This window comes from Palaemon carinicauda, chromosome 39, assembly GCF_036898095.1.
Source record: "Palaemon carinicauda isolate YSFRI2023 chromosome 39, ASM3689809v2, whole genome shotgun sequence".
In the NCBI taxonomy this organism is placed as follows: Eukaryota; Metazoa; Arthropoda; class Malacostraca; order Decapoda; family Palaemonidae; genus Palaemon; species Palaemon carinicauda.
This window is the reverse complement of record NC_090763.1, coordinates 53,333,884-53,354,035: the sequence shown is the minus strand read 5'-3', so window position 1 is coordinate 53,354,035 and position 20,152 is coordinate 53,333,884. Positions and strand designations below refer to the sequence as shown.

At 41.5% G+C, this 20,152-nt stretch overlaps 1 protein-coding gene across 1 annotated transcript; it reads left to right on the top strand.

The window, feature by feature from the left end:
• Positions 1-18,368: 18,368 nt before the first annotated feature.
• On the top strand, positions 18,369-18,995 carry LOC137631403 (uncharacterized). The gene has a single exon (XM_068363170.1). It carries the CDS (start codon positions 18,369-18,371, stop codon positions 18,993-18,995), a length of 627 nt encoding a protein of 208 aa, XP_068219271.1.
• Positions 18,996-20,152: the final 1,157 nt, after the last annotated feature.

The window sequence follows — 20,152 nt, the reverse complement described above, 5'->3', positions numbered from 1 at the left end:
ATGGCGACTGACCAGCGCATGAAACGGCAATGGCGAGGCAACTGCGCATGAAAAAGTGGTGTTAAGATTCAGCTGCGCATGAAATGTGGCCTTTCGATTCAGCTGCACATGAAATGTGGCGTTTCGATTCAGCTGCGCATGAAAAGGCACTGGCGACTGAGCTGCGCATGAAAAGGCAATGGCGACTGAGCTGCTCATGAAATGGCAATGGCGACTGAGCTGCGCATGAAAAGGCAATGGCGACTCATCTGCGCATGAAACGGCAATGGCGACTGAGCTGTGCATGAAACGGCAATGGCGACTGAGCTGTGCATGAAACGGCAATGGCGACTGAGCTGCGCATGAAACGGCAATGGCGACTGAGCTGCGCATGAAACGGCAATGGCGACTGAGCTGCGCATGAAACGGCAATGGCGACTGAGCTGCGCATGAAACGGCAATGGCGACAGGTGTCACCAGTACCGTTTCATGCGCAGCTCAGTCGCCATTGCCGTTTCATGCGCAGCTCAGTCGCCATTGCCGTTTCATGCGCAGCTCAGTCGCCATTGCCGTTTTCATGCGCAGCTCAGTCGCCATTGCCGTTTCATGTGCAGCTCAGTCGCCATTGCTGTTTCATGAGCAGCTCAGTCGCCATTGCCGTTTCATCGCACCTCAGTCGCCATTGCCGTTTCAAGCGCACCTCAGTCGCCATTGCCGTTTCAAGCGCACCTCAGTCGCCATTGCCGTTTCAAGCGCACCTCAGTCGCCATTGCCGTTTCAAGCGCACCTCAGTCGCCATTGCCGTTTCATGCGCACCTCAGTCGCCATTGCCGTTTCATGCGCACCTCAGTCGCCATTGCCGTTTCATGAGCAGCTCAGTCGCCATTGCGGTTTCATGCGCAGCTCAGTCGCCATTGCCGTTTCATGCACAGCTCAGTCGCCATTGCCTTTTCATGAGCAGCTCAGTCGGCATTGCCTGTTCATGCGCAGCTCAGTCGCCAGTGCCTTTTCATGCGCAGCTGAATCGAAAGGCCACATTTCATGCGCAGCTGAATCGAAATGCCACTTTTTCATGCGCAGCTGCCTCGCCAATGCCGTTTCATGCGCAGCTGCGTCGCCATTGCCGTTTCATGCGCAGGTCAGTCGCCATTGCCGTTTCATGCGCAGGTCAGTCGCCATTGCCGTTTCATGCGCAGGTCAGTCGCCATTGCCGTTTCATGCGCAGGTCAGTGGCCATTGCCGTTTCATGCGCAGCACAGTCGCCATTGCCGTTTCATGCGCAGGTCAGTGGCCATTGCCGTTTCATGCGCAGCACAGTCGCCATTGCCGTTTCATGCGCAGCACAGTCGCCATAGCCGTTTCATGCGCAGCTCAGTCGCCATAGCCGTTTCATGCGCAGCTCAGTCGCCATTGCCGTTTCATGCGCAGCTCAGTCGCCATTGCCGTTTCATGCGCAGCTCAGTCGCCATTGCCGTTTCATGCGCAGCTCAGTCGCCATTGCCGTTTCATGCGCAACTCAGTCGCCATTGCCGTTTCATGCGCAACTCAGTCGCCATTGCCGTTTCATGCGCAGCTCAGTCGCCATTCCATGCGCAGCTCAGTCGCCATTCCATGCGCAGCTCAGTCGCCATTGCCGTTTCATGCACAAATCAGTCGCCATTGCCGTTTCATGTGCAGCTCAGTCGCCATTGCCGTTTCATGCGCAGCTCAGTCGCCATTTCATGCGCAGCTCAGTCGCCATTGCCGTTTCATGCGCAGCTCAGTCGCCATTGCCGTTTCATGCGCATGTCAGTCGCCATTGCCGTTTCATGCGCATGTCAGTCGCCATTGCCGTTTCATGCGCATGTCAGTCGCCATTGCCGTTTCATGCGCAGGTCAGTCGCCATTGCCGGTTTCATGCGCAGGTCAGTCGCCATTGCCGGTTTCATGCGCAGCTCAGTCGCCATTGCCGGTTTCATGCGCAGCCCAGTCGCCATTACCGTTTTCATGCGCAGCTCAGTCGCCATTGCCGTTTTCATGCGCAGCTCAGTCGCCGGTGCCTTTTCATGCGCAGCTTAATCGAAACGCTACATTTTATGCGCAGCTGGGTCGCCATTGCCGTTTCATGCGCAGCTGCGTCGCCATTGCCGTTTCATGCGCAGCTCAGTCGCCATTGCCATTTCATGCGCAGCTCAGTCGCCATTGCCGTTTCATGCGCAGCTCAGTCGCCATTGCCGTTTCATGCGCAGCTCAGTCGCCATTGCCGTTTCATGCGCAGCTCAGTCGCCGGTGCCTTTTCATGCGCAGCTGAATCGAAACGCTACATTTCATGCGCAGCTGAATCGAAACGCTACATTTCATGCGCAGCTGAATCGAAACGCTACATTTCATGCGCAGCTGCGTCGCCATTGCCGTTTCATGCGCAGCTGAGCCGCCAGTGCCATTTCATGCGCAGCTGAGCCGCCAGTGCCGTTTCATGTGCAGCTGCGTCGCCTTTGCCGTTTCATGCGCAGGTCAGTCGCCATTGCCGTTTCATGCGCAGCACAGTCTCCATTGCCTTTTCATGCGCAGCTGAATCGAAACGCCACATTTCATGTGCAGCTGAATCGAAAGGCCACATTTCTTGCGCAGCTGCCTCACCATTGCCGTTTCATGCGCAGCTGCGTCGCCATTGCCGTTTCATGCTCAGGTCAGTCGCCATTGCCGTTTCATGCGCAGCACAGTCTCCATTGCCGTTTCATGCGCAGCTCAGTCGCCATTGCCGTTTTATGCGCAGCTCGGTTGCCATTGCCGTTTCATGCGCAGCTCAGTCGCCATTGCCATTTCATGCGCAACTCAGTCGCCATTGCCGTTTCATGCGCAACTCAGTCGCCATTGCCGTTTCATGCGCAGCTCAGTCGCCATTGCCGTTTCATGCGCAACTCAGTCGCCATTGCCGTTTCATGCGCAGCTTAGTTGCCATTGCCGTTTCATGCGCAACTCAGTCGCCATTGCCGTTTCATGCGCAACTCAGTCGCCATTGCCGTTTCATGCGCAGCTCAGTCGCCATTTCATGCGCAGCTCAGTCGCCATTGCCGTTCCATGCGCAGCTCAGTCGCCATTGCCGTTTCATGCGCAGCTCAGTCGCCATTGCCGTTTCATGCGCAACTCAGTCGCCATTGCCGTTTAATGTGCAGCTCAGTCGCTATTGCCGTTTCATGCGCAGCTGCGTCGCCATTGTCGTTTCATGCGCAGCTCAGTCACCATTTCATGCGCAGCTCAGTCGCCATTGCCGTTTCATGCGCAGCTCAGTCGCCATTGCCGTTTCATGCGCAGCTTAGTCGCCATTGCCGTTTCATGCGCAGCTTAGTCGCCATTGCCGTTTCATGCGCAGCTTAGTCGCCATTGCCGTTTCATGCGCAGGTCAGTCGCCATTGCCGTTTCATGCGCATGTCAGTCGCCATTGCCGTTTCATGCGCAGGTCAGTCGCCATTGCCGTTTCATGCGCAGGTCAGTCGCCATTGCCGTTTCATGCGCAGCTCAGTCGCCATTGCCGATTTCATGCGCAGCTCAGTCGCCATTGCCGGTTTCATGCGCATCACAGTCGCCATTGCCGTTTTCATGCGCAGCTCAGTCGCCGGTGCCTTTTCATGCGCAGCTGAATCGAAACGCTACATTTTATGCGCAGCTGGGTCGCCATTGCCGTTTCATGCGCAGCTCAGTCGCCGGTGCCTTTTCATGCGCAGCTGAATCGAAACGCTACATTTCATGCGCAGCTGAATCGAAACGCTACATTTCATGCGCAGCTGAATCGAAACGCTACATTTCATGCGCAGCTGAATCGAAACGCTACATTTCATGCGCAGCTGAATCGAAACGTTACATTTCATGCGCAGCTGCGTCGCCATTGCCGTTTCATGCGCAGCTGCGTCGCCATTGCCGTTTCATGCGCAGCTGAGCCGCCAGTGCCGTTTCATGCGCAGCTGAGCCGCCAGTGCCGTTTCATGCGCAGCTGAGCCGCCAGTGCCGTTTCATGCGCAGCTGAGCCGCCAGTGCCGTTTCATGCGCAGCTGAGCCGCCAGTGCCATTTCATGCGCAGCTGAGCCGCCAGTGCCGTTTCATGTGCAGCTGAATCGAAAGGCCACATTTCTTGCTCAGCTGCCTCACCATTGCCGTTTCATGCGCAGCTGCGTCGCCATTGCCGTTTCATGCGCAGGTCAGTCGCCATTGCCGTTTCATGCGCAGGTCAGTCGCCATTGCCTTTTCATGCGCAGCTGAATCGAAACGCCACATTTCATGTGCAGCTGAATCGAAAGGCCACATTTCTTGCGCAGCTGCCTCACCATTGCCGTTTCATGCGCAGCTGCGTCGCCATTGCCGTTTCATGCTCAGGTCAGTCGCCATTGCCGTTTCATGCGCAGCACAGTCGCCATTGCCATTTCATGCGCAGCTCAGTCGCCATTGCCGTTTCATGCGCAGCTCGGTTGCCATTGCCGTTTCATGCGCAGCTCAGTCGCCATTGCCATTTCATGCGCAACTCAGTCGCCATTGCCGTTTCATGCGCAGCTCAGTCGCCATTGCCGTTTCATGCGCAACTCAGTCCCCATTGCCGTTTCATGTGCAGCTCAGTCGCTATTGCCGTTTCATGCGCAGCTCAGTCGCCATTGCCGATTTCATGCGCAGCTCAGTCGCCATTGCCGGTTTCATGCGCAGCTCAGTCGCCATTGCCGGTTTCATGCGCAGCACAGTCGCCATTGCCGTTTTCATGCGCAGCTCAGTCGCCATTGCCGTTTTCATGCGCAGCTCAGTCGCCGGTGCCTTTTCATGCGCAGCTGAATCGAAACGCTACATTTTATGCGCAGCTGGGTCGCCATTGCCGTTTCATGCGCAGCTGCGTCGCCATTGCCGTTTCATGCGCAGCTCAGTCGCCATTGCCGTTTCATGCGCAGCTCAGTCGCCATTGCCGTTTCATGCGCAGCTCAGTCGCCATTGCCGTTTCATGCGCAGCTCAGTCACCATTGCCGTTTCATGCGCAGCTCAGTCGCCATTGCCGTTTCATGCGCAGCTCAGTCGCCATTGCCGTTTCATGCGCAGCTCAGTCGCCGGTGCCTTTTCATGCGCAGCTGAATCGAAACGCTACATTTCATGCGCAGCTGAATCGAAACGCTACATTTCATGCGCAGCTGCGTCGCCATTGCCGTTTCATGCGCAGCTGCGTCGCCATTGCCGTTTCATGCGCAGCTGAGCCGCCAGTGCCGTTTCATGAGCAGCTGAGCCGCCAGTGCCGTTTCATGCGCAGCTGAGCCGCCAGTGCCGTTTCATGCGCAGCTGAGCCGCCAGTGCCGTTTCATGCGCAGCTGAGTCGCCAGTGCCGTTTCAGGGCAGCTGCGTCGCCAGTGCCGTTTCAGGGCAGCTGCGTCGCCAGTGCCGTTTCATGCGCAGCTGCGTCGCCAGTGCCGTTTCATGCGCAGCTGCGTCGCCAGTGCCGTTTCATGCGCAGCTGCGTCGCCAGTGCCGTTTCATGCGCAGCTGCGCCGCCAGTGCCGTTTCATGCGCAGCTGCGCCGCCAGTGCCGTTTCATGCGCAGCTGCGCCGCCAGTGCCGTTTCATGCGCAGCTGAGCCGCCAGTGCCGTTTCATGCGCAGCTGAGCCGCCAGTGACGTTTCATGCGCAGGTCTGTCGCCAGTGCCGTTTCATGCGCAGGTCTGTCGCCAGTGCCGTTTCATGCATTGGTCTGCCAGTGCCTTTTCATGCGCAAGTAGTTCGCCAGTGCCGTTTCATGCGCAGGTGGGCCCCCAGTGCCGTTTCATGTGTAACTGGGTCGCCAGTACCATCTCACGTACAGGTAGGTTGCCAGTGCTGTCTCACTCACAATCATATAGCTTTCCCAAAAGGATTAGTTCTTCTCAGCAAGTCAGTTGATTGCACCAATAAAGTGATCTGGTCAGACAAAATAGAGGAAGAACATATTGCCCATGTTAAATGAATATCAATATATTAGGCTTCAAGGAGCAAGATTACAGCGCAGGAGATGAGAGTGCTTGTAAATCTACAAACACCCTTCTTTAAATTACTATCATATTTATTACTCGACGTCTCAGAGATTCTGTAACATGTTACTAACAACCATCTTTTGGTGTTTGCTTACCTAGGAAGACACTGCAAAATGTTCAACTCCCACTCAAGTTCTAACCACCATACTTCTGATAGATTAACTAAGTATGAAAAGGAAAAATAGACTCCTTTCTCATCCTACACTGACAAGGAAAGCAAAAGAAGACAGTTTACGCACAACATTTTACAATGTGTATTCTGAATCAATCCTTGAAGAAAGAAAGGTGTCAAATTAAGAGTTCACAAAGGATTTCTACTACGTGCCTGCGGGGAATTAGTCCATCGGAACACTTACCGAATGCAGTTAGCCTGCACCCGAATGGGTGGTACCTAACTCCCAACCTGGACTGGAGAAAAGATCAGAAAAAGAAGCCATTGGTAATGAATCTGTGGGATTCACTCCATCTTCGGCTATAGAATAAAATAAGCAATTTTTAATGAATCTTTGGGATTCACTCCTAGATTCTTTTTAAAACTCCAGAAGCATGGGAGTTATGGAGCGAGTTCCTTGCATTACGGTATTTCGAGTTCCTTGCATTACGGTATTTCTATAAGCAGAAGCCTTGATCACGTGACAAAGCGGAAAGAGAAGATAAATTCTTCTCCTGAAGATAGAATCAAGCAGTATACCAATGTTAGTGACAAAAGCCTGACCATGGATGTCATTATCAGAGATCAATGGTATTGCAGAATCATTAAAACACTCATGGGGATCAAAACACTTCTTAGATAATTTTAATATCTGCTATCTGGCTTATATCTGACATGGGAGTAACACTATGAGACTGAAAAATAATTTATTTCTTCAGAACTCTGATGGACTGTATCAAGGATGTCCTTCGATATAAAAGGGTTAACCGGTGATGAAGTGTGGGACAGAAGTAGATGGAGAACGCTGGCCAGAAACATCGACCCCACAAAATATGCAGACAAAGAAGAAGAAGAAGAAGAAGAAGAACTCTGATCTGATTAACTAGCATTATCATTTGCATTTCTGCACTTTGCATCCCTATTTTACTTTCATCAATAATCTTATTTCAAAATTTATAATCCTCCAATTGAGCTTCAGCGACAAAAATAAATCACTAAAAATAATAAAAAGTACATAGTTTGCTCCAAAGAGTCATGTATATGGTACAGGAGTCAAAAGAAATAAATAAAAGCCTAGTCATCTAGTATCTCTCACAAAAACATGTTTAGATAATCTTTGGGGACATAATATAATTAATCCGAAACATGGCATGGCATGTACAAAGTCAAACATGGCAATGCTGCAAGCTAATAAATCCATAAATATCAAACCAGAAAAAAAAAAAAAAGTATATTTAAGCTACATTATCTGGTCTCCACAGCAATGATGTCATTTTGAAATGGTATGGAGGACCTTTGCATCAATAGGCGTAGAAGATGATAATTATGGGTATTGACTAATGCGGGAAATGAAAGATCTGGTGTCTAGCATTGCAAATTTAGTTATTGTAACCATTGAGAAGATTTTTTTTTTTAGTTTACAAGTCTAAAACCTCAAACTTCCATTGGGTATTAGTATCATGAATTTCAAGGAAGGGTCATAGTAACATTTTTTAACTTACCTACTCTTGAGTCTTCTCAGAGTCCTTTAGAAAACAAACATCTCCTTACAAGCACATTGCCTGATTATTTTAGCCTGGTGTTAAAGAGTTGGGTTACTGATATCCCAGGTGTAAATAAACGGTGCTATTCTTGTTTAGGTCTGGCTAAAACGACAGAATTACTGGGTCCTATACCTGAAAGTAAAATAAATACTGTAGTGAACTTTATTTAACAATATTTACCTCAAAATTCACTGATTAATATAAAGTATAATAAAAAAAAGCTTACAACATGTGACTATATAATTGACCAAATTCAATTAAGATTAAATGAGTTCCAAGAAGAAAATATGCATAGATTTAATTTAAAAATTTAGGCAAGAGACCAGGTAAGTTGGAACGAGTAAATTAATTCATATAGCTTAATCAATAGTAAACTTAAATCATCAGTGAGAAGAGATCTCTTTAGGAAGAAAACAATATAATTGTAAAACAGAATTAAAAGTCGAGGGAAACTCGCTACTTCCCATTACAGAGTTACGACGCCCTTTTCAAAGTGAGCTTAAGATTGCCAAGCTGGGCGAAAAGTAGTGGATCTAGGTACTTTGTACCAAAACGATCAAAAGTTTCCTTACTCATACTCACTCTCGTTGTAAAGGACTGGCTACCTATCGTATGCTGCTCCTATTACTGTACTGCCAGTACTACTGAAGAGGTCATGAAAAAAAAAAATATTGACAAGAGAAGATCTATGGCACTAATAAATATTTCATATAAGATATCCATGATGATAATGAAAGAGGAAATAAGAAGGAAATCGCCTAAGAATAAATTGGGAAGATAACGAGTGTTTAAGCTGTATTTACAGGAGGAGGCAGAATAGAAGACACCATCTTGAGCTATAAGAATAAGAACCCCCTTCTAGTAACAACTATATATTTTAACATAAGCCTTCGGCTCTGTAAAAAAAAAAAAAGTTTTATAAGAATATAGAATCCACACCAATATTATAAATGCGATTGCAAACATTTCCCAAGGAGACAATAACATCGACTTAGACGAAAATAAGAAAGGTTACGAGTAGGATAAAACAGGGCAGCACAGTATCTAATTCAGTTTCAATCTAATTACATACATGATAATAAAAAAAAATAGAAGAGATTAAATCATTTTTAAAATAATTTGGTACACATATACATATGCCTTGGTGATCGCGTTAGATATAGAGAATGCAAAGGTGATATTCAGCTTTTAGTAGAAATTGTAAAAAAAAAAAAAAAAAAAAAAAAAAAAAAAAAAAAAGTAGATTCACGAGTAATCAAAGTAGTAGAAAGTTTAACAGCACTCAAAGTAATAGAAAATTTGAACGGAATCAGTTAAAAATTGAAGATCAATCAAAGTAGAAACTTTAACAAACTTCAGAATTAGAATAGACAGTGATAAGAAAATATGTAAACTTCGGAAGAGGGAAATGATAGAAAAAAACTAGCTAACCTAACATATTCAATCAGAGAAAAGTTGTAATAAAGTAATAAGAAAAAAAAAACGTTTTAGAAATCCATTGCATTACTATCTATTATGTATGGATCAAATATTATAAACATGACGGTAACTGAAATAGAGAAACTACAAAGGATGGAGAATGGGATGACATACTGTATATAGGAAAAGTTTAGGTGCCACTAAAAGTGCAGCTAGTACTACATTAAGGGGAGAAGTGGGGGTATCATCTATGAAAACAAGGTTGATACATGGGAAGCTGCAGTACATATATTAACTACAAGAAAAAGAAGGAAGCTGATGGAAACAGCCAGTAAAATACCTACGATAATTCGCCAGGGTATACGGCAATTAAGAAGACTGTGCAAGACAAATGAAATCTGAAAGTGGGATACTAAAAATGGAAAGAAAACTTAAGTAAAGTGAACATAGAAATATACAGAAGGTGGGAAAAATTAATTTTAAAACAAATATATAATACATTTGCATCAGTAGGCCTATTATATTTTAGAGCATAAGCAAATGCGTTAAAACTAAACATTATAAAAAGATACAAGGTGGAAGTGTAAACTATAATTTTTGTGAAAATAAGTTAGATTTAACCTCTTTTTTTTTTCCGGAATATGGAAAAAAATCATTTAAGCTACATCAACTCTACGAAGAAGACTTCAAAGAAAATGGAATTATTTTTGTTTGGTGAAAAATATAGAAAAGAAGAAAGTTTATGCTTGATGTGGAGAACAAGACAAGAGCAGAAAACTCGAATCTAATATTCATCGCATGGTAGACGAAAAGATAGCAGAGATTACCAAACTGGGGTTTGAGAATAGTAACGGAAGAAGAGATTATTTAGGAGAACTTAACACAAAGGAGGTTGAATTTGATAAAATCGAAAGAAAACATGAATGATAATGATAGGCTGTGAGTGTTGTGTAGGAGATACTACGGAGCATATGTTTTGATGTAAGGAATTAAGTAAACTTTGAAGTAATGGCATAGAAGTAGGGAACTTTGAAACACCAACTAGAAATTTTGCCCGGTATATTAGAAAGGCTTTGAAGTTATAAGTAAAAGAATAAACTGTGCTGTCTGTGTAGGAGGTAACTAATAATAATGAATTTATTGCCAATTGCAGCGCTTTGTAACTACAACGCTTCTTCTAGTAGCGTGCCCACAATCACAGTGCTATGGAGAAAGCAACGAGGAACTTGGAACGCTACTAGAGGCGCCGTTGCAAAGGCTATGCCTCAACTCTCAACCTTAAGCTAATAATCTGCACAAGGCTGTCAGGTAAGTTAGAACAGCTAAATAATGTAGAAATAAGTTTAGGTATGCTAAAAAAATCTAGCAGGGATCTGGCTGCATTTATAGATAGGGCAATGAATATAAAAGAAGAGTTTAGGAAGCCCAAACTGATTACCACAACAGGTTGCCAAAACTGATGATAGCAAGGTGTTATCGTATCCAATTTCAAAGTATAAGGGAATAAAAGTAAAGATTGTGAACCTCATTATGATATTAATTTATTTAAGGCACAGATGATATAAACTTAATAATAATAATAAGAATAAGCTTAGAAGCTTTGCGCCTATCTATAAAGAGATAGAGTGCCCGCAAACTTATTTTGCGGAGTGAGCAATAAGGAACCAGGAACCGGACCAAGTGACAGAGTCAGATCCAGCAAGGAAGAGAAAATAACATATCAAGAAGTAGAAGCCATCGTAAAAAGCCTGAAAGACAAATACACAATGGACAGGCAAGGATTGAACAATGTTATGATTAAAATGATGGGGAAAGAAATAATAGAAAGTCTGAAGCTGATACTCACAGAAATTGATGAAAGCATATGTATCCCTAAAGAGTGGGAAGAGATGTGGATACTTTCAATCCACAAAAAGGGAAACAAAATGGAACTAGAAAATAAAAGAGCCTTATTTATTACAAGCATAATTAGTAAAATATACGAGAAAATAAGGATGAAAAGATATAAGGACAGATTCAAAGAAGAGACGAGTCGATTCCAGTGTGGAGGCATAGAAGGAAGATCTACGGCCGATCATCTGCTTACACTAAATGCAGTAATAGACTATAACGCCTATTTGGGAGGGTCGACATACGTATGGTTCTGTGATGCGTACAAGTGCTTTGATAAGCTAGACCTTAAGGACTGCATAAAAGAAATGGGAAAAATGATAGGATGGAAAGAAGCATTGATAGTTAAAAAAATGAATGAAAAAGGTAGAGCAGCCATCAACTGTCCAGCAGGTACAACAGAAGATATAACGATTGAAGGAAATGTGAGACAAGGAACTATATATGGACCCAAGCTATGCAGTATAGCAACTGACAAAGTTAATAGCATTAGCAGAAAAAATATCACATTGATAAGAAATATTGAAATAGAATCACTAGTATTTGTAGATGATATAATGTTTCCCTCAGGAAGGAAAGATGGTATCGAAAGTGCCATAAGTAACTGTCATAGCTTAGAGATCCTAAAGAAATTCACTATAAACACCAACCCCAAAAAATAGGGTGTATTAAGAATTAACAAAAGAAGGAATGAGAAAGAGGTGGAGATTGAAACAAAAGTGAAGAACGGAAAAGTAAGTTTAGTTAAGGAATATAAGTATCTGGGTGAATGGTATACAGAGAAGGGAAACAAAGAATTGAGTATCAGTAAAAAAAACCAGAGGGTTGCATATATGACCCAAGAAATAAGAAAATATGGGGATACGAGAAAAGTTGGAAAGATGGCATTGGAAGTCAGAAAGAAAATATATGAAACAGTAGTAGTACCAACAATATTTGCCAATGTGGAGACCTGGAGTGTAATTAGGGACAAAGATATGAAAGATCTAGCAAACCTCCAATACAAGATAAGAAATATGTATGAACTACCTGCGATTACTCCATATTGGGGCATACTTGCAGAAACAGGAATATGGCCGGTGTCCTGCAGAATAGAATATAAGAAATTAATGCTCATCCATAGCATCATAAACTCCGAGGAAAAAAGATTAGTAAGAGAGATAATTGAGGATCAGTTGAAGAACCCGTATGGAAAGTGCTGGAGCAAGAGCGTTGAAGAAATCTGCAGTAAATATGGGATGGAAGTGGAAGAAATAAGAAGTTGGGGGAAAAGGACCCTGAAAAAAGAAATCAAGAAAAGAATTATAGAAAAATAGAAGAAACTATTGAAGAAAAAAAGAAAATAATGAAAAAATTAAGATTTATTAAAGGAAATGGCCCTCTGCCTTATATCAGAGAAATGTATCTGGATAAGGCATCCCTTGTGATGAAAGCAAGATTAAATATGCTCAACTTAAAAGCAAATTTCAGGAGAAAATATGATGACAATTTGTGTGACTTGTGCAAAGAGGAAGAAGACACTACCGAACATTTATTTTTATGCCCAAAGTTAGAACAGCTAAAGAATGTAGAAATAAGATTAGGTACGATGAAAATCCTAGCAGGGATCTGGCTGCATTTATAGATAGGGCAATGCATATAAAAGAAGAGTTTAAGAAGTCCAAACTGATTACCACAACAGGTTGCCAAAACTGATGATAGCAAGGTGTTATCCTATCTAATTTCAAGGTAGAAGGGAATAAAAGTAAAGAGTGAGAACCTCATTATGATATTAATTTATTTAAGGCACAGATGATATTAACTTAATAACAATAATAAGAATAAGCTTAGAAGCTTTGCGCCTATCTAATAAAGAGGTAGAGTGCCAGCAAACTTATTTTGGAGAGTGAGCAGTTAGGATCCAGGATCCATAATCAGTTCTTAAAAAAAAAAAAATTAATAGTGATGATCACATTCTTTGCACAATATGCCTTGGTGAGAGCCGAAGATATAGAGAATGCAAAACGCAACATTCGGTAGGGGGTGGAAAGTACCTACAATTTTGCAAATATTAAGGCATTGAGACAGGCTCTGGAAGTTCGAGGTAACTATTGACTGTAAAATTTCAGCAGAGTGCAGCGCCCTGCACTTATACATCCAATAGTGTGCCCACATAGTGTTGTGGTGTGAGGAACGAAGAACTTGGAACCGTAGAGGGAAAGAAAATCAGTAGTAGTAAAAGCTCCAGAAGAAGAATTAGTAATAATTAATAGTAGCTATAGCCTACCAAAATCAGCAGTCCTGGGCTCCTAACTATTCAAGTAATTGCATGCACTATCAGTCAGTAAATATGTCCAAAGATTTTACTTAGCACTATAATTGAGGTCGTCCTCCCCCCCCCTCCCTTTTACCATAAACAAGCCTCTTGATGAAAATCTGAAGTTTTACTAGTAAACTTCCCTCGTCTTCTACCTTTAAATGAATGGGAATCATAGCTTAAAGTTATGGCAACCTACAGCAATTAATGTGGTATTTTTAAACTATTCTTTCAGATTCATGGGCCAACTCGTGTATACCACCTATTTCCTGTCAAGGTTTTACAACATATCCACATTTATATTTTAGTCTTTAAACTAATAGTTTTGGGCATGAAACTAAATGTTCTTTATCTTCTTGTATAGATTACACACATCTTTGCACTGTCCCTTGAAATTTGCTTTTAGCTTGGGCATATTTAACCTAGCATTTACTGCATGGATCGCCTTATCCTTATTCATTTATTTAACATAAGCTGTGGGCCATATCCTCCTATGAACCTCATCCTTTTTTATCCGTTTCTTCTTGTCTCCAGTATTTTCCTCTATCTTTCCATAGTTTTTTTTTTTCAGGAGCCTTTTCCAAAAATTTTCTTTATCTCTCCTATTTTCATTTAATATCTACAACAAATTTCTTCAATGCTGCTACGCCAGCACTTTCTGATAGAAGGCAAACTAACGTCGTCGTAAAAAAAAAAAAAGAAGAAGAAGAAGAAGAAGAAGAAGAAGAAGAAGAAGAAGAAGAAGAAGAAGAAGAAGAAGAAGAAGAAGAAGAAGAAGAAGAAGAAGAAGAGAGAGAGAGAATTCAACGCTGGCTTCGACTTCTTTACAAAAGGAAGGGGTGAAAAAAATATTTTTTTGGATCATAATCGCACTTCATCAAATTTGAAAAGCTATTACTTGCAACTTTGTGGACTACTTTAGAATTTATTTGGGCATTTCTTTACATAATTGAGTTACTTCTCCTCTTTGATAATAATGAAATTCAAAATTTAATAGATAGGAGCAAGTAAACTATTCTCGTTCGTAGAGAAAATTATTTCCTCTTTATTCGGAGCAAATGGAGTGAATACGAATATACTGTACATCCAAACAGGTCTCGCCTGTAATCGAATTTCTTATAATTACATTGGGAGGTAATTTTGAATTGCTTACGCTTAAAATCTGAATTCTAAAGTTAACATAATTATAATAGGGAACATGGTCTACTTCAATTTACTTAAACGATATTCCATTTACTTACTAGTTCATCATCATCATCATCTGCGCCTGTGGACGCAAAGGGCCTCTGTTAAATTTCGCCAGTCGTTTCTTTCTTGAGGTTTCAATTCACCATTCATCATCTACTTCACGTTTCATAGTCCTCAAGCCATGTAGCCCTGGGTCTTTCAACTCCTCTAGTACCTTGTGGAGCCCAGCTGAACGTTTGGCGAACTACTCTCTCCTGAAGAGTGCGAAGGGCATGAACAAACCATCTACATCTACCCGTCATCATGATCTCATCCACACATGGCACTTTAATATCTCTTATAATTTCATTTCTAATCCTGTCCTGTCATTTAACTCCCAATATCCTTCCGAGGGCATTGCTCTCAAATCTACTAAATCTATTGGAGATAGTTTCATTGTCATAACATGACTCGTGTCCATACAGTAACAACGATCTCACTAAACTGATATATAGTTTGATTTTTAAATGTAATTTTAGGCGATTTGATTTTCAAATTTTACTTTACCTAGCCATTGTCTGCTCTGGTTTTTTTCAATCTTTCACTAAACTCTAACTCTAAAGACCCTGTATTGGAGATCATTGTCCCTAACTACTTAAATTATTCTACCTTATCAATCCTTTCTCCTTCCAATGATATTTCATCTTCCACTGCATACTCCATTCTCATCATCTCTGTCTTTCTTCTATTTATCTTCAGCCCAACCTCATGTGATATTTCATCCATTCTGGTAAGCAAGCACTGCAAATTCAGTGGTGTTCTGCTAAGAAGTACAGAATCATCAGCATACTCTAGGTCTGCTAAGTTCTTATCTCCAATCCAGTCCAATCCTCCTCCACCATCTCTGACTGTTCTACGCATTACCAAAACCATGAGGCGGATAAACAACATGGGTGATAACGCATTCCCTTGGAGTACTCCGCTGTTCACTGGAAATTAATTTGATAAGACTCCATTAACATTAATTTTGCACTTACTATACTCATGAACAGACTTAATCAAATTTACATATTCAAGAGGAATTCCATAATAACGCGGAATTCTCCACAAAATTGGCTGGTGCACACTATCAAAGGCTTTTTCATAATCCAAAAATGCCATGAAAATTTGGTCAGTGCAACTTCTACCTTCTCTAATTCCTGCTTGTTCATTTCTCAACTTTAAATCAATTTTTCTCTCCACTCTATTTAGAATAAGCATACCATCTATTTTCAGAACTGACGTAAGTGTTACACCTCTGTGATTACTGCAATCAGTCTCCCTTTTTGCTATTTTCACCAACACTCCTGACTTCCATTCATCAGGGTTTTGCCTCTTCATGCCACATTCTACAAGTAGTCTGCGAGTCGCTTCATTTTTGGCCAGTATCATCTCGGTAGTTATTCTATCATATCCAGGGGCTTTCCATCTCCTTAGTTTTTAGGATAGCTTCGACTTCAACACACATTGAATTCATTCATAGGTACAAAAAGGTCTTCATCAGCTTCATGTATATCAATCACATTATTCCTTTCATATCTCAGTGGAGGTAGCAGCAGTAGGGAATTCAGCGTTATGAAGCTTCATCTGTGGTGGATAACAGGGGAGGGTGGTCTGTGGCACCCATAAGTGTTCCATCTAATTCTTTCTTCATCTTCTGTTGCTATAATAGATCTATCTCACTTTCTGATGGCTATATGTTTCTTCTTCTTTGCCCCAGTTGAGATTTCATTAATAATTCTATGAGCAATTGTTACACCATAGCCACTTCCTGAATTCATAGCTTTGTCAGCCTCACCTGCTTTACTGTCTAAATATTTCTTTGCGTCATACCTGGCTTTTCTTTTGACCTTACTGTCAATAATACTGGAATACTTACCATGCTCTACCTTGTAATTTTCATTACTTCTTCGAAAACTTTCAACAATCAACTTCTGTCTTTGTCTCCTTTTTATGGTATCCCAAATATCATTTGATATCCATGTCTTTCTACTTGTAACTGTGTGTCCCAAGACTTCACTACCAACTGACTGATATATGTTCATATCACACCATTCTTCATTAATTGTCTGTTCTTCATCTCTTAATTAAAGTTCCTAAGACTGCAAATTTAAGTCTATTAATTTGTTTTTACTGCTGACATCAATGTTTCCATAAAATGTTTTCCTAAGAATAAGAAATTGGAGGAAGTTAAAAAATAGGTTATCAAATATTGATTTTTATAAAGAATAAAACATTTGCAACAAATTATAAATGATAAGTTTCCTTATTTTACAATTTGATACACATACTATAACTTTGAAAATGCTACTAATGAAATATTTCAATTTATAATTAAGCCACAAAAAGGAGAATCAAAAGTGTTTTGTCTATTAACTATGGTGACATGACAGACAGTCAGTAAGCTGGAACTTTACGACATTAAGACTCCATGAGCATCACCATACTACAAATGAGCAGAGCGTTAATTGAAAACTTGGAAGAATGTTGGCCGATTAAGTCATCTAGGTCACAAATTGTGGCTAACAATGGGGGCGAGTTACATTTGAAACATTGTAGCAATGATAAGTATGCTTAACAATTTCTCGTCTTTTTACTTTAAGTTTAACTAGTTTGAAAGTACTGTACAACTAAATTTTGCATTCAACCAACTGGGATAGTCTGGATTTTGAAAGTACAACTTTATCTCGCAGACGGTGCTATTAATTCATATTCGTCATTTTGAACTTTTTTTCACCATAGACGAAATGAGTTCAGGGAAATGAGTTCAGGAATAAGTATCAGCAGCTGATGTGATAGTCTTCCAGCATAAGTCCAATCATTAGGTAACACATTGGATCACACTAGTTACAAGAGACAATTGGAATCATTGAGGTTCAGCCATCATTAATATTCAAACAATGTTGATATGAAACTGATTAAATACTATTCAACAAGTACATTCACACATTTAAAAATTAAGTTGAAAAAAATATTAGGCTTCATTAAACAGGCTATTTCATACAGATACCAAACGACACCATTTGAACCAGTAATTTGTCAACCCTGCTAAAATTTTCCCGATTAACCTTTTTAGCAGCAAATCTATCATTGTGTAGTCATCTGACCCCTAGTAATCAGTCATCACTCCCTATTACATTGTAATATTTATTCCACTTTAAAGATGCTTCGCTTAAATATATACGTCAAGGATTTATGCAAGGTGCTAAATGAAATAAGAGAAATAGATATTCTGAAAGCAGAAGAATGGGTCAGGTGCTAATGATCTACCTCAAGTCATTCCAGATAAGATTAATATGGAAAACAGATACAAAAAATAAACTAAAAGTCATTGAAAAAACTGGCTGTCCTAAGAAAAGAGAGAGCCAAGTCAGTTACTACCAATATCAATGAGGACATTTTGATAAAAACAGCGTTGTATATAAGACTTAAAAGAAAATTATAAAAGTAAAAATGAAAATGGGAAGCTTTCCCAGTTGTGAAGGGAGGCAGATGATAGAACAGAGCAGAAATTGTTTACCTGTCAAGATTCAAGAAAAATTTAGAAAGAGTAGAAAGTGCAAGATGCAAGGTTAAAATGGTATGGCCAGCAGACAAGAAGAGAAGTGCAACTCGTGACAAATGATGAATGTGGATAGAACAAGGAGAGGAATACCTAAGACCGTTGGAAAGATTGCACTGGAGATGATATAAGGAGAAAGGATTATGGGTTCAGGTTCGGATCCAAGTTCTTCTTTGTTCTCTCCACACCACTATGACTGTTGGCACATCTACTAGAAGTGTAGATGCAAATGGCTACAATCTGCATAAAATTTATTTTTATTAGGAGGAAATGACACAGGGCTGGGGTGAATATTGAAGAGGCATTAAAAATGTCACTCCCAATTAGGGATGAAGCTGGGAAGAAGAAGACTATGAATAACGAAATTAGTCACCAACCTAAAAAGTTATTAAAAATGACAACCGCAATTAGGTATAAAGTTGGGAAGACGACGACGACTATGATTAAGGAAATTAGTCATCAACCCAAAAAGTTATTAAAAATGGCAACCCCAATCATGGATAAAGTTGGGAAGAAGAAGAAGAAGAAGACGACTATGATTAAGGAAATTAGTCATCAACCCAAAAAGTTATTAAAAATGGCAACCCCAATCATGGATAAAGTTGGGAAGAAGAAGAAGAAGAAGACGACTATGATTAAGGAAATTAGTCATCAACCCAAAAAGTTATTAAAAATGGCAACCCCAATCATGGATAAAGTTGGGAAGAAGAAGAAGAAGAAGACGACTATGATTAAGGAAATTAGTCATCAACCCAAAAAGTTATTAAAAATGGCAATCCCAATTAGGGATAAAGCTGGGAAGAAGAAGAAGAAGAAGAAGAAGAAGAAGAAGACTATGCTTAAGGAAATTAGGAAATTGGTCACCAACCTAAGATGTTATAAAAATGGCAACCCCAATAGAGATAAAGCTGGGAAGAAGATAATGATTAAGAATTAGTCACCAACCAACCTAAACAGTTATTAAAAGTGGCAACCCCACTTAGGGAATTAGGGATAAAGCTGGGAAGAATACTATGATCAAGGAAATTAGTCACCAACCAAAAACGTTATTAAAAATGGCAACCCTAATTAGGGGTAAAGCTGGGAAGAAGAAGAAGAAGAAGAAGAAGAAGAAGAAGAAGAAGAAGAAGACTATGATTAAAGAAATTAGGAAATTAGTCACCAACCAAAAATGTTATTAAAAATGGCAACCACAATTAGGGATAAAGCTGGGAAGAAGAAGAAGACTATGATTAAGGAAATCAGCCATCAACCTAAAAAGTTGTTAAAAATGGCAATCCCAATCAGGGATAAATCTGGGAAGACGACGATGACTATGATTAACGAAATTAGTCACCAACCTAAAATGTTATAAAAAAAATGGCAACCACAATTAGGGATAAAGCTGGGAAGAAGAAGACTATGATTAAGGAAATTAGTCACCAACCTAAAACGTTACCCGATATACAAGACACTATGGAAATCGAATATCAAAGTATGCAAGCTATGCTGTCTGTGTAGGAGATAAATAATGTCTGAACTTCCTGCAGGCTGCACCGCTTTAGGGCCCGGCCAGACCAAGCGCGGCTAGCGGGGAGGTTAGCGGCAAGAGGTTCCAGCTGATAATTGAAACCTTAGGTATCTTATGTAGGTGGCCAGATAGGAGTCGCAAGGCTTCCCGCGACTCCTATCTGGCCACCTACATAAGATACCTAAGGTTTCAATTATCAGCTGGAACCTCTTGCCGCTAACCTCCCTGCTAGCCGCGCTTGGTCTGGCCGAGCCCTTACAGCTGCACATTCTGTAATGTGTCCACAACCAGACTTGTGGCATGAGCGACGAGGAAGCTAGGAAAAAAAATTAACTGCTTCTTATGGTTTTTGACAGGCAAAGGAACATGGTATGTTAGAAACTCGTAGAGCTGACCACTAAAATTCAAGTATCGTATACAGAGTAATATACACAGTGGTGCATTAGCACCATGTTTGAGAACTATTATATTTATTAGATACAGAGGACCTCCAAATGCCCTCATCAGTAACTAAAGACTTAATTCAAATTAAATATTAGATTACTTACTAGCGTACTACCACTATCAAAATTCTCAAATATATT

Bases quoted from the DNA above. Each gene is read 5' to 3' on its own strand.
- LOC137631403 (XM_068363170.1), top strand. From the start codon at position 18,369: ATGTCACTCCCAATTAGGGATGAAGCTGGGAAGAAGAAGACTATGAAT.